The sequence below is a fragment of the Herpailurus yagouaroundi genome, unplaced genomic scaffold (genome assembly GCF_014898765.1).
Source record: "Herpailurus yagouaroundi ecotype Mexico unplaced genomic scaffold, PumYag 160, whole genome shotgun sequence".
Taxonomy (NCBI): Eukaryota; Metazoa; Chordata; class Mammalia; order Carnivora; family Felidae; genus Herpailurus; species Herpailurus yagouaroundi.
In genome coordinates, this window is record NW_024412401.1 from 19,672,611 (window position 1) to 19,686,140 (window position 13,530).

Sequence of the window (13,530 nt, forward strand, 5' to 3'; positions counted from 1 at the left end):
TGATACAGAGAATAGCCCATAGTAATATAGCTCTCAAGTAACAGTTCTAAGATTGGAACTTAGGTCTTCTCATGGCTAGTCCCATGTTCTTTCCACTATTCCATTCTGCCTCCTTCACAAGTAGTGGCAAAGACAGCCACACTGCCATCCCCCCATGACAGGCCGACTATCTACACTGCTCAGTAGACTGGCAGCTTCCTGCATCTGTGCTGCAGCACAACACAGCTCAGCTCACAGCTGCCACCACCATGAAAATGCCCTGCAAATCAGTGAAATCAATATGGGGTCAGATAACAGGTTTTTGTATGTAGGGCCCACTCACATTCAATGCCACAAGTATGCAGAGTTCTCCCCTGTGACACCCAGGATCTACTGGGTCTCAGCTGTTGGGGTAACAATCAGAAACAGTCTTGGAACAAATCCAAGAAATTCAAACTTTCTTATCCTGGTGTTAGAGAAAATCAACTGGAAGGGGAATACATGTAACTTTATATGCAATTAAGGAAGTTTATTCACATTCCAGGATGTGGATAAGATCCAACTATTTAACATACCCTCTCAAACTTTCCATTCATCTACCTGAACTATGTAACTTTATCCACCTAAATTGCCTGAAACTGAACTTGGTATCCTATTAACTCAGTTATCTAGCTGCGTAAACTGGACAAAGTCAGTTTCTCTGAGTTTCATTCCCCTCTCTTAAAGGATGCAGTAAGATATTTATGTAAAACTAATTTGAAAACTATAAAGTACTCCATAAGGATGGGGCCATGCTCTCTTACTCAGCACTGGTCACTATGCCTGGCATGTAGAAAGTGTTGGCCACCTGACTTAGATACAAATAGATGCACTGTATGAAGACTTTTAACATGGTTACAAGATAATTTCTATTATTTGGTCAAAACCTGAATATGTAACATAGAATCAAAAGGTAAGGAATTAGAGTTACTAGAGTAGACATATTATATTTGCCAAATACTATGTGTAGGCTTCTATTCAAACTATTTCATCAATGACAATTGTACAAGTACTTTGCTCTCCACTGAAATAGTTAACATAAATGTCTGATTACATATACAACAGGGAAATATTAGATGATGCTATATATTGAAAGATCAATACTTGATACAAATAAACGTCATGTGTATGTGTGGTCTTATTTGATTTTTCTTTTAATCAACTTTCCTTATATATAATAAACTAGATCCATTTTAGGAGTATAGTTCTATGAATTATGACAAATATATATCCATGTAATCACTATATCAGTCAAAATACAATCAATACAGTCCCATCAATCACCTACTGAAAGTTCCTAAACACCCTTGGCTGTCAATCCTCTCTTCCACCCTGGGCCCAAGGTAACCATTAACCTGCTTTCTGTCTCACAGATGACTCGTATTTTCTAGAATGTCACATAAAATAAAATCACATAGTATCATTGTTATTTTAAATCCATGTAACATATACGGATAAGAGATTTTCAACTGTGTGATTTTTATTTCTTAGGCCTTTGGAATAAAGTTAAAATACCGGTTTTCATAAGTCTTTTTTCACTGACCTAGATGACATAAAAGAAGAAATTGCTTAAATTAGTCTAATTTTTTTTAAGTTTATTTTGAGAGAGAGAGCACACATGCAAGCAGGGGAAGGGCAGAGAGGGAGGGAGAAAGGGGATCCCAGGCAGGCTCTGCACTGCAGCAAGAAGCCCCAGAGCCCTATGTGGGGCCTGATCTAATGAACCATGAGATCATGACCTGAGCCAAAACTAGGAGTCAGACACCTAACCAACTGAGCCACACAGGCGGCCCCATCAGTCTAATTTTTTAAAGTCAACCTGAGAAAAACATATAGTATCAATGACTTGGGGAAAATATTACCTATTAGAAAATAAGCAATCCCATGGGTAAATAGAATATTTATGCTAAAAGAGTTCTGTGTTCCACCTCTAGGGGGAGACAACTGAGTAACATTAACCCAGGGGCAGGTATTATAATTTCAAAAAACTTGAAGAACATATCAGAATCCACTGTTGTCTGCTTGTAGAATTGTCAAGATTATTCAATATGTCTAATAAAAGTTTCGATCACTGGGGCGCCAGGGTGGCTCAGTCAGTTTGGTGTCCAACTTTGGCTCAGGTCATGATCTCATGGTTTGTAGTCGTGGGTTCAAGCCCCACATCGGGCTTTGTGCTGACAGCTCAGAGCCTGAGGCCTGCTTTGGATTCTGTGTCTCCCTCTCTCTGTCCCTACCCTGGTTGTGTTCTGTCTCAAAAATAAGTAAATATTAAAAATGTTTTTTTTAATTTTGATCACTATAAAAAAGTAGAAAACCTAAATGTAATATCTATGTATTCCTTGCCAATCAGAAAAACTAGGGGAAAATGGTCCAAGTTCAAAAGCATAGAAGTTACTTTTAGCTTCTCAAATTAATGTGACATCCCAAATACCTGATTATCAAAAAAGAAACAGGAAAAAAGGGTCAATAAATCCCTCTAGGACAACATTAAATTCTAACAACTTTATTAAGATATAATTCACATACCATAAAACTCACCCACTTAAAGAGTACAATTCAACAGTTTTTAGCATATTCAGAGTTGTACAACCATCATCAAAATCCAATTTTAGAACATTTTTATCACTCTAAGAAGAAACCTCATACCATTAAATTTTAGGTGTTACACTAACATCTGAAAGGGAAAAGCAGGGCGCCTGAGTGGCTCAGTTGGTTAAGCATCCAATTCTTGGTTTCAGTTCAGGTCATGATCTCACAACTCCTGCATTCAAGCCTCGCATCCGGCTCTGCGCTGATAGAACTGAGCTTGCTTGGGATTCTGTCTCCCTCTCTCTCTGCCCCTCCCCCTGCTCATGCTGTCTCTCAAAAATAAATAAGTATTCAAAAATAAATAAACAGTTAAAAAATAAATGGGAAAAGCTCTTCCCCTAAAGCATTCATTTCTAAAGTTATCAAAACCAAAATTAACCACAGAAGAAAATGATAAAATGTATTGAAATTTTCTATAGAAATTTGAGCTGTCAGGGTGTTTGGCTGGCTTAGACAGTAGGGCATGTGGCTTTTTTTTTTTTTTTTTTTTTTTTTTTTTGTTAACGCTTATTATTGAGAGACAGACACAGAGCATTAGCAGAGAAGGGGAGAGAGACACAGAATCTGAAGCAGGCTCCAGGCTCTGAGCTGTCAGCACAGAGCCCCACATGGGGCTCAATCTCACAAACTGCGAGATCATGACCTGAGCTGAGGTCGGACACAACCAACTGAGCCACCCAGGCGCCCCAGAGCATGCAACTCCTGATCTTGAGGTCATGAGTTAAAGCCCCATGTTGGGTAGAGAGTTTACTTAAAAATAAAACTAAATTAAATTTTAAAAAATGTGAGCTGTGGTTAAGAGTTGCCAAGAATGCACATGCTGGGGGTGCCTGACTGGCTCAGTTGGTACAGCATGTGACTCTCAATCTCAGGGTCCTGAGTTCAAGCCCCACAGTGGGCATAAAGTCTACTTTGAAAAAAAAAATGCACATGCTGAACACTTTTTTAGACTCTTCAAGCAGAGAACAAAAATCTCAAGAGCTTTACTTGGATAAATGAAAAAGGCATAAGGAGGGGTGCCTGGGTGGGCTCAGTCAGTTGTGCATCCAACTGCAGCTCAGGTCATGATCTCACAGCTGGAGAATTTGAGCCCTGCATCAGGATCAGTGCTGTCAGTGCAGACCCTGCTAAGATCCTCTGTCCCCCTCTCTCTGACCCTCCCCTGCTTGCACTCTCTCAAAAATAAATAAAACATTTTTTAAAATTAAAAACAAAAAAGAAGGGCATAAGGAACACGTTCTAGGTGGGTGTGGTGGCCATAGTTTTTAAAAAGTAATTACAGGGGCGCCTGGGTGGCGCAGTCGGTTAAGCGTCTGACTTCAGCCAGGTCACGATCTCGCGGTCCGTGAGTTCGAGCCCCGCGTCAGGCTCTGGGCTGATGGCTCAGAGCCTAGAGCCTGTTTCCGATTCTGTGTCTCCCTCTCTCTCTGCCCCTCCCCCGTTCATGCTCTGTCTCTCTCTGTCCCAAAAATAAATAAACGTTGAAAAAAAAATTAAAAAAATAAATAAAAGTATTCAAATTGATTACAGAAAAATTCATGTTCCCAAATTAAAAAAAAAACTCCCCAACAATAAAATTTCAAATTATTTATGCTGAGCAACTCCTGAAACAACTAAGAGCTCATAAGTGCCAGAAATATCCAGATCATTTGTGAGGCAGTTAAAAAAAACACAGCCACAGTAAACAGAACTTAAATGTAATCCTATACAGAACCTGACAAACATAATTTACAAAGTTCTTTAAATGACCATTAAATTTTTTTTAACGTTTATTTATTTCTTCTGAGGGAGACAGAGAGTGAGAAAGGCAGAAAATCCCAAGCAGGCTCCATGCTGTCAACACAGAGCCTGACACGGGTCTCGATTCCCTGAACAGTGAAACCTTGACCTGAGTGGAAACCAGGAGTCAGACACTTAACTGAGCCACCCAGGTGCCTGAATGACCATTAAATTATCAGTAAATATTTCTGTATGGAAAAACTTAAAAAAATTTTTTTTCAACGTTTATTTATTTTTTTAGGGACAGAGAGAGACAGAGCATGAACGGGCAAGGGGCAGAGAGAGAGGGAGACACAGAATCCAAAGCAGGCTCCAGGGTCTGAGCTGTCAGCACAGACCCCAACGTGGGGCTCAAACTCAAGAACCACGAGCTCATGACCTGAGCCGAAGTCAGACAACTCAACTGACTGAGCCACCCAGGCATTCCAGTCCTTTTTTATCTTTTTATTAGAGAAAATGTTCTTAATGAAGTGAAATGGCAGAGAACATATAGTTCTTGAGAAAAAGAAAATAGGGGGGCAGTGAAGCAGGTCATCTTCACCAAGAGAAAAAAAAGTATGGAAGAAGAGAATACAATAAATTAGAGAAGGCAAAGCTATGGAGAACTTTCAGAGTCAAGAATCATGGGGCTAAGTCAGTTATGCTGAAAAACAGTTTGACATTATCTTATGAAGTTGAGTCTTCATATATTATACAACCAAGCAACTCATCTCCTCGGTATATACCCTACGAAACTTCTGCTTCAGGAGGCACATAGAAATATGTGCATAGCAGCACTCTTCACAAGAACCAAAAGCTGAAAATAACCTGAATGTTTACTGGCTGGAGACTAAATAAATGTGGATACATTCACACAATGGAATATTATACAATAGTGATAAAAGAACAAACTATAACTACACTCAATTTATCAAATCCCAGAAACATCACTTGAAAAGCAAATCCTAGAAAACTATGTTGTTTTTAAGGCTCGAGCAAAACCAGGCAAGTCCAATGTATTATTTAGGCATCTAATCCCAAAATGTAGAATAGTGGTTACCTCAGAGGAGTGAGCAGGGAAATGTGGAACAGGAAGAGAACAAAGGCAGATGATGTGTCAGGTCTAGGAATTTTATTCATTTTGTATTATACTTTATAACCTACATATATGTTTCACACATATTCTTTGGTATGCACCACACTGCATTTCTATAAGATTAAAAAAAAAAAAAAAGGGGGGGGGAGTCCTATGGCTAGCCAAGTCAAAAGAGGTCATTTAGTCAACAGCTGATATAATCTAGAACATTTGGCCTATGAAGGATTCCTTCATCCTTCATACCTTGCAGTTTGACTTGCATAGTGTTTAAAACTTTTTTAGGATTCGTTTCACTATTTAAAAATCAAGAGCAATTAAAAATCCAGTTTCTGTTTTTCTCGAGAATCAAAAGATAGTTACATTGAGCCTACAATAAAATAAGGCAATAACAGACCAAAACGGAGTTGTGCTGCTCTCTTTAGAAGAGCATATACAGCTCACATACTTTCTAATAAATAAACAAACAAAAATAAACATTAGAAGAGCATATACTATCCTATACACCATAGTCTCTCTGCTTCTGGTTCCTTTATGCCAACCAAACAACTTTATTCATTTACATTAACTGGTTAGCCCTGTGGGCGTTTGAGAGCTAGTATGTGGTCCAACATCTTCATTTTATGTGGGAACTAAAGCTAGCTCTGAATAATTGACTTCTCCAATGATCACACAGCTTTCATAGGCTAAACCACCATGGCCTCTTTAAACATCTGTTTTCCCCTCTCTACATACTCAATTGTGTATGTTTTAAATGAATATGCTGTTTCTGAAAGTAAGGGAACTACATCAGAAGGTCAGTAGGCATTAGAGCATATTATATACTCTAATTATTATTATAGAAGTAGTATGAAAATAAAAGAACTAAAATAGCTTCTGATTGCCAAGAAATATTTCTTCATCTAAGTTCCCCTAAAATTGTGACAATGACCACTTTTAAAAATAGATAAAACAGCTTTACTGAGATCTAATTCACACAGCATACAACTCATCCACTTAAAGTGAATTCAATGGCTTTTAGTATGTTCACATACTAAACCGCCAACCTATCTAGCTCTAGGACACACTAACAATGATCACTTTTTAAGGGACCGCTAACAAGGTCACTGGGTCCACCGTACCATTAAGTATACAATACAAACCCAGTATTCTCAAACAATTTTCATTAAAATGTTTCCATACTCCATGTTAGGCATAAGTTCCTTAATTAAGAACATAAGAAATTCAGTATTATCACTGGAAGATTAAGAGGTAGATGATATAATATACACTTTTCCCTCAACAAGGGAGTTAGTTATTTCAAACTCTAGGGGTTATTCTATCTATAGACTAGTGATCTCAACAGAAGACAAGTGTTATTAAACAACTGCTCAAAACAACAGCTGCAAAGGAATGAGAATATATGACACTTAATGGAATTCTTAAGGCTAGATAGAGGTGGATTTTAGGATACGAATTATGTGAGTTATACCCAAAAGCAGTTTTTGAGAGATTCTGTTTTCAGTGGAAAAAGATAAATTTCAAGTTTATGGTTAGATAGCCAATACTATGCAATTACTGCAATTCCTTTCAAAAGCCCCACTATGAGCTTAAGTTTCTAAGTTTGGTGAAAAGCATGGGAATAATCACCTAAAAATAAACATAACAAAATTGTCGAACCCAGTTATCTTAAAACAGTAGAAGTATTATTCTAAATATAGAGGCTTAATTTTTAGTATTTATTTTTGGGAGAAGGCAAGTGGGGAAGGGGCAGAGAGATGGGGACAGAGGATCCAAAGCAGGCTCTGTGCTGACAGGCTGACAGCAGTGAGCCCGATGTGGGGCTCAAACTCACGAACTGCAAGATCACGACTTGAGCTGAAGTTGGCACACTCAACCGAGCCACCTAGATGCCCCTAGAGGCTTAATTTTTAAAGAATTCCCAGCCAATGCTGGGTTTAAAATCAGGGCTTTAATTTTAAAATCCTGGTCTAATCCAATTGTAAGTTGTCATTTGCAGATTTTTGCCATTTTGCAGTTATAAAATACTTTTGACAAAACATATCTTCATGTGTTTCACTGGAAAAATAATTATTATATCAGTTTTTTATAAATTACTAAGATGATATAGACTCTTACCCAAGGCTACATCCTTTTGGGAACTGTTGGCACCAGGAATTATTTCTAAAGGAATGATGCTGAGAAAGCAAAGAAAAATTCAAACAATAATTCCATTCACTGGGATCTAAATTATTAATATGTAATTAATTGTGCTACCTGATTCTTCCAAGACTTTTTGTGATAAGTGGCAATTATCACCATCTTCCTTTTTTAAAATGAAGGAACCAAGGCATAGATCATTAAAAACAACTATATGGATTTATTTCATATGTTGGCTATGCAATTCCATGCCACTAGTTTTAACCAATCAAATCTCAACACAAGAAGGTAACTAACTTAAAAGACTGCTCCTCATTGCTGATGAAACACCTAGAGTTTTTTTGGCCTGAATACTGTACAGCATTATTAAGTGATACTTCTAGAATTCCAGTGTAACTTTAGTTGCAGCAAAAACATTCAGGGATCATCATCAAAATGTTTCCATAATTAAGCATCTGAACTACTTGTCAATAATCAACTCATGACCTCCCCACAAAACTGACCCTCCACCTTTCTCTTCTTTGGTGAGGGGGGTGGGAGTACGTGAGTGACAGTATCATGAACCAGTGACTCAGAGCTAAACTGGGAAGCATCCTAGATTCCTTTCCTCTCCTTTAATCCCAAATCTAATCAACAGGTCCAGCCAATTTAATAGAGTAAATATTTGTCAAATTTTCCCCCTCTATCCTCATTCCAACTACCACAGCCTTGGTGGTTTGGTCCTAGTATCTTTCACCTAGATAATATAAAGTATATATTGGTCTCTGCCCATAGTTCCTGGCACAGAACTCCTAAGACCCTGGTAAATTCCTAAATGATAAGAGCATTAGGAATATCTTTTGTTCTAATGATGCAATTCTGGGTGGGGGTTGGCCACCAAAAAAATCAAGCCATAAGCTTGACAAAGTTTTCATAAATATACCAAAAGTATGGAGTTCAGTAGGTTTCCAGGTTGGTGAACACATTCACACCAGGAGGGTGACACACCCCAACTCCATAGGCACAGAAGCTCCTATGCTCAAGACCCTCACAGACATTGTCTTATGTATCTCTTCTTCTGGCTGTTCATCTACAACCTTTATCATAACCTTTAATGAACTGATAAACTTTTTTTTTGAAGTTTATTTTTATTTATTTTAAGAGAGAGAGAGAGAGAGAGAGAGAGAGAGAGAGAGAGAATGAATCCCAAGCAAGCTCCACACTGTCAGTGGAGAGCCCAATATGGGGCTCCCAACCCAACAAACCGTGAGATCGTGACCTGAGCAGAAATCAAGAGTTGGATGCTTAACCCACTGAGCCACCCAGGCGGTGGCTCAACTGGTACCACCCCAACTGGTAACACCCAACTTAAGTGTTACCCTCAGTTCTGTGAGCCATTCTAGCAAATTGAGTCCATGGAGGGAGTCATGGGAACTTCTGATTTGTAGCCAAATCTGACAGAAGTTCTGTGGTACCACCCCAACTGGTAAACTTAAGTGTTACCCTCAGTTCTGTGAGCCATTCTAGCAAATTGAGTCCATGGAGGGAGTCATGGGAACTTCTGATTTGTAGCCAAATCTGACAGAAGTTGTAGGTAACCTGGGGACCTACTACTTAACAGTTGGCATCTGAAGTGGGGTGTCAGACTGAGCCCTTAACTTGTGGGATCGGATACTATCTCCAAATAGAGTTAGATTGAGTTAAATTATAGGATACCCAGCTGGTGTCACAAAGAATTGCTTGGTGGGGGAAAAGTCCCCACACATTTAGCCAGAAGTGTCAGAAGTGAAGTCTTCTATGAGTGGTAAAGGAGACAGACAGGAGGGAAAGAAATGAGGTTTTTCCTACACAGGAAAAGACATATAGGTAGAAAATGGCATTTTTCCAATACAAATGGTACCTATTTACCTATTATTAGTTTATGCCTATGGAAAAGTCTTCTTGTTCATTAAGATATGAACATCAAAATCCTTGAGACATTAACTGGGGAAGTATACAATGACCACAACACTCATAGTATAAGTGGAACTCTATTGCTCATTTAACAAAATTTGTTGAGGATTTTTTTCTGTACAAATTATGAACAGGTTTGCTGAGCCAGTACAAGAAACTGGATTAATTGATGAATTAATCTGTAAGGGACTGAGAAGACTTCAACCCCTTACTTTACAAACAATAAAATGGCAGCCCAAAGAAACTATTTCTCCTAAACTGGAAGATGAGAGGATCATGCCCTAGTTTGCTCCAAGGACATGCACTAGAACATACAATAACTAAAGATTTACATTAATAACATAAACCAAAAGCTTTTACTGAAATGCTCTGTGGGCAGTACATTGATGTACTATGCTAAGAAAAATGTAATATTTATATAAAGCCCTTGATATAGTGCTTTGCACAGGGTAAATGCTCAATAAATGGCAGCTATCAGTTTCAGCTACATAGTCCTTGGAAGACTGAACATGTGATGTTTACCTGATATCAATAACCAATTGCTTGGAGCACCTGGGTGGCTCAGTCAGTTAAGTGTCCTACTTCGACTCAGGTCATGATCTCACAATTTGTGGGTTCAAGACCTACATTGGGCTCTGTGCTGACAGCTCAGAGCCTGGAGCCTGCTTCAGATTCTGTGTCTCCCCCTCTGTCTCTCTCAAAAATAAATAAACATTAAAATTTTTTTCAAAAAATAACCAATTGCTTTTAGACAACAACAGACATTTCTCCAAAGAAGACATACAGATAGCCAACAGACACATGAAAAGATGCTCAACATCACTGATCATCAGGGAAATGCAAATCAAAACCACAATGAGCTATCCCCTCACATCTGTTAGAATGGTTAAAATCAAAAACACAAGAAACAAGTGTTGGCAAAGATGTGGAGTAAAAGGAATCCTTGTGCACTGTTGGTAGGAATGCAAACCGGTACAACCACAGTGAAAAAGATTATGAAGCTTCTTCAAAACATTAAAAAGAATTACCATATGATCCAGTATTTCTACTACTGGGTACTTACCCAAAAAATATGAAAACACTAATTCAAAAATACATATGCACCCCTAGGTTTACTGCAACATTACTTATTGCAGCATTTTTTTTATTATTGCAGCATCATTTACAGTAGTCAAGCAGCCCAAGTGTCCATTGACAGATGAACAGATAAAGAAGATGTGGCACACACATACACACATATATATAATGAAATATTAGCCATCGAAAAGAATGAAAACTTGGGGCATCTGGGTGGCTCCATCAGTTGAGCGTCCAACTTCAGCTCGGGCCATGATCTCACGGTTTGAACGCTGTGTTGAGCCTCATGTCAGGCTCTGTGCTGACAGCTCAGAGCCTGTAGCCTGCTTCAGATTCTGTGTTTCCCTCTCTCTCTGTCCCTTCCCTGCTCATGCTCTCTCTCGCAAAAATAAATAAACATTTAAAAAAATTAAAAATAAAGAACTACTAGAACTGATAAAGAAAAAGAAATCTTGCCATCTGAAGCAACATGGATGGATCCCGAGGATAAAAAGCTAAGTGAAATAAGTCAATCAGAGAAAGAGAAATACCATATGACTTCACCCATATGTGGAATTTAAGAAACAAAACAAATGAAGAAAAAAAAAAGCAACAAACCAAAAAAACATTCTTAACTATAGACAACTGATGGTTACCAGAGGGGAAGTAGGTGGGGAGATGGGGGAAATAGGTGAAGGGGATTAAGAATAACTTACCACAGGGGCACCTGGGTGGCTCACTTCATTTCAGTTTAGGTCATGATCTCACAGTCCAGGGATTGAGCCCCACATGAGGCTCTGCACTGGAGCATGGAGCCTGCTTGGGATTCTCCCCCCTCCCTCTCTCTCTGTCTCTCCCCCCTTCACGCTTACTCTCGCTCAAAATAAACATACATTTTTAAAGAATAAACTCTTTAACAAAAGAGTACACTTATGATGAGCACTGAGTAATGTACAGTATTACTGAATTAATATACTGTACATCTGAAACTAATATAACAATGTTAACTATACTGGAATTAAAAAAACAAACAGCTGCTTGACTAACTTGATAGACTAGAATCCCTGTGGCTCTACTAATTCAACACTTTTTGAATTAGTAGGGCTAACTGAAAGGGCTAACTGGCTTGTAAAACCAGCTACAGTGAGTAGAGACAGAGCCAACGCCAAACCCTGAATCCCCTGTTTGGTTTCCATTACATGTCACAGATCTGCAATTTAGCTATACAGTTGTGTTCAAACTTTTATAAGAGGATAATAATAGCACTGTTACTATACCTGACTTTTTCAATCTTTTTATTAAAACCATCACTGAGCTATGAATTTGACATGAGAATCATCAACAATCCGGACTGGCAATATTATAGTCTTAGGAGTCGACAAAACAACGGTATTTTTTTTTTTAACCTTTATTTATTTTGAGAGAGAGAGTGTAAGCAGGGGAAGGACAGAGAGAGAGGGAGAAAAAGAGCCCCAAATAGGCTCTGTGCTGTTGGCACAGAGCCCTGATGCGGGACTCAATCCCACAAACTCAAAGATTACAACCTGAGTCGAAACCAAGAGTCAAATGCTTAACCGACTGAGCCACCCAGGTGCCCCCAAACAACAGTCTTGGTAAAGCAATTCTATCATGGCCACCTGATGATTGGATAGCTACAAGAGCAGCTGTTATATGCACCTGAAGCATAGTCTCTCACTACATGTAGTTTACATGTAGTCTCTCACTACAAGTAAAATACAAAGGAGAAAATGCTTTAAAACAGTTTCCAAAGCACTCTTAAAATGTGACAATAGCTGCAGGTCACTAAGAAACTGAGACACTCTTGCCATACAGTAATTTGTTTTAAGCAAAGACTCACAAGGAGTTTAATAAAAGCATTGGGAGAACAAGACTAAAAGCCACAGTGCCAGAGTTGTAGCAAGAATTCAAAAAAAAAAAAAAAAAAAAAAAAAAAAAAGATGTTCCCTTTCACAACCAGTGGAAAGGCCAACGTGGACTTTCAGGTCCTTCTAATGTGAATTAGGGTGCACTCCCTCTACTCTCGTAAAAATAGAAAATAACCTCCAAACGCGAGGGAAAACGGCACAGGGCACAGAGGGGAATCCAATCTATTTGTGGTGAATTAAATTCAACTCAACAAATAATTCCTGAAAACTCTACTGTGTGTAAGACATTGTGAATGAAAGATGCTTGTTCTGCCTCAAAGAACTCTAAATGGGAGGAAGGAGGAGAATGAGGTTCACGGAAGTACACAAATAACCCAACGCCTAATACAAGTGCCTTCTAAGAAAGGTTCCAGTTAGGGCTACAGGTTCAAAGGCAAGATTTCGAGACTCAGACAAGGCTTCATGGGAGAAGTAGCGCTCGAGATAGTCACAGAAAAAAAAAGGCGGAGATTTTGGGATGAAGAAAAGAGCAGATGAGCGTTCAAACAACCATGAGAGGCCAAATCCCAGTTTCCTTGCAACCGCCGCCTCCTCACGCGTTCAGCGGGCGTCCTGAGTGCCATCCTCCGGGGGGCAGAGGCCTACCCCTCGTCTCTCCGGTCGTCCCCCCGCCATTTCTCACCTCAGAGACTTCCAAGTTCCCCCTCGGTCAACCCTGTCTGAGGACAGAAGACAACACCGACAGGAGAGAGCCCGAAAGCTGGCGGGGTGCTGTCAACTCACCGGCTTTTGCTGCTCCGGCCAGGCCGCATCGCCATGGTAACGCCGCCAACCCCGCGTTCGAACGCCCGCGCCGGCGCCCGCGCGCCGACAGGGCCGCACCATCTACCAATGGGCATTCGCGGAACTCGTTGACGTTAGAGCCCTTTTCCTCTAGAAGACCAATCAGTGAACGGAGGAAGCAGTGGGCGTAACCCTCACTTTGCGTCTTTCAACCAACCGTACAGCTTGAGTGAAGATCTCGCGACGTTCTAAGTGAAAGAAAGACATTTTTGAGGC

General features: G+C 39.5%; 1 protein-coding gene across 6 annotated transcripts in view; it reads right to left on the bottom strand.

Moving 5' to 3' along the window:
• Positions 1-13,459, bottom strand: part of KIF24 (kinesin family member 24) — a 74,937-nt gene extending 61,478 nt beyond the window's left edge. For 2 of the 6 annotated variants that reach the window (XM_040481490.1, XM_040481487.1), the window contains exon 1: positions 13,255-13,338. Coding sequence is in view for 2 of the 6 variants with exons in the window: in XM_040481491.1 (XP_040337425.1) it covers positions 7,577-7,635; positions 13,255-13,356 (161 nt within the window). In the remaining 4 variants the exon portion in view is untranslated. Of the gene's footprint in view, positions 1-7,576; positions 7,636-13,153 lie in introns of all 6 variants that reach the window. The other 4 variants (XM_040481491.1, XM_040481489.1, XM_040481488.1 and 1 more) reach the window with 4 other exon arrangements.
• Between the last annotated feature and the right edge of the window lie 71 nt (positions 13,460-13,530).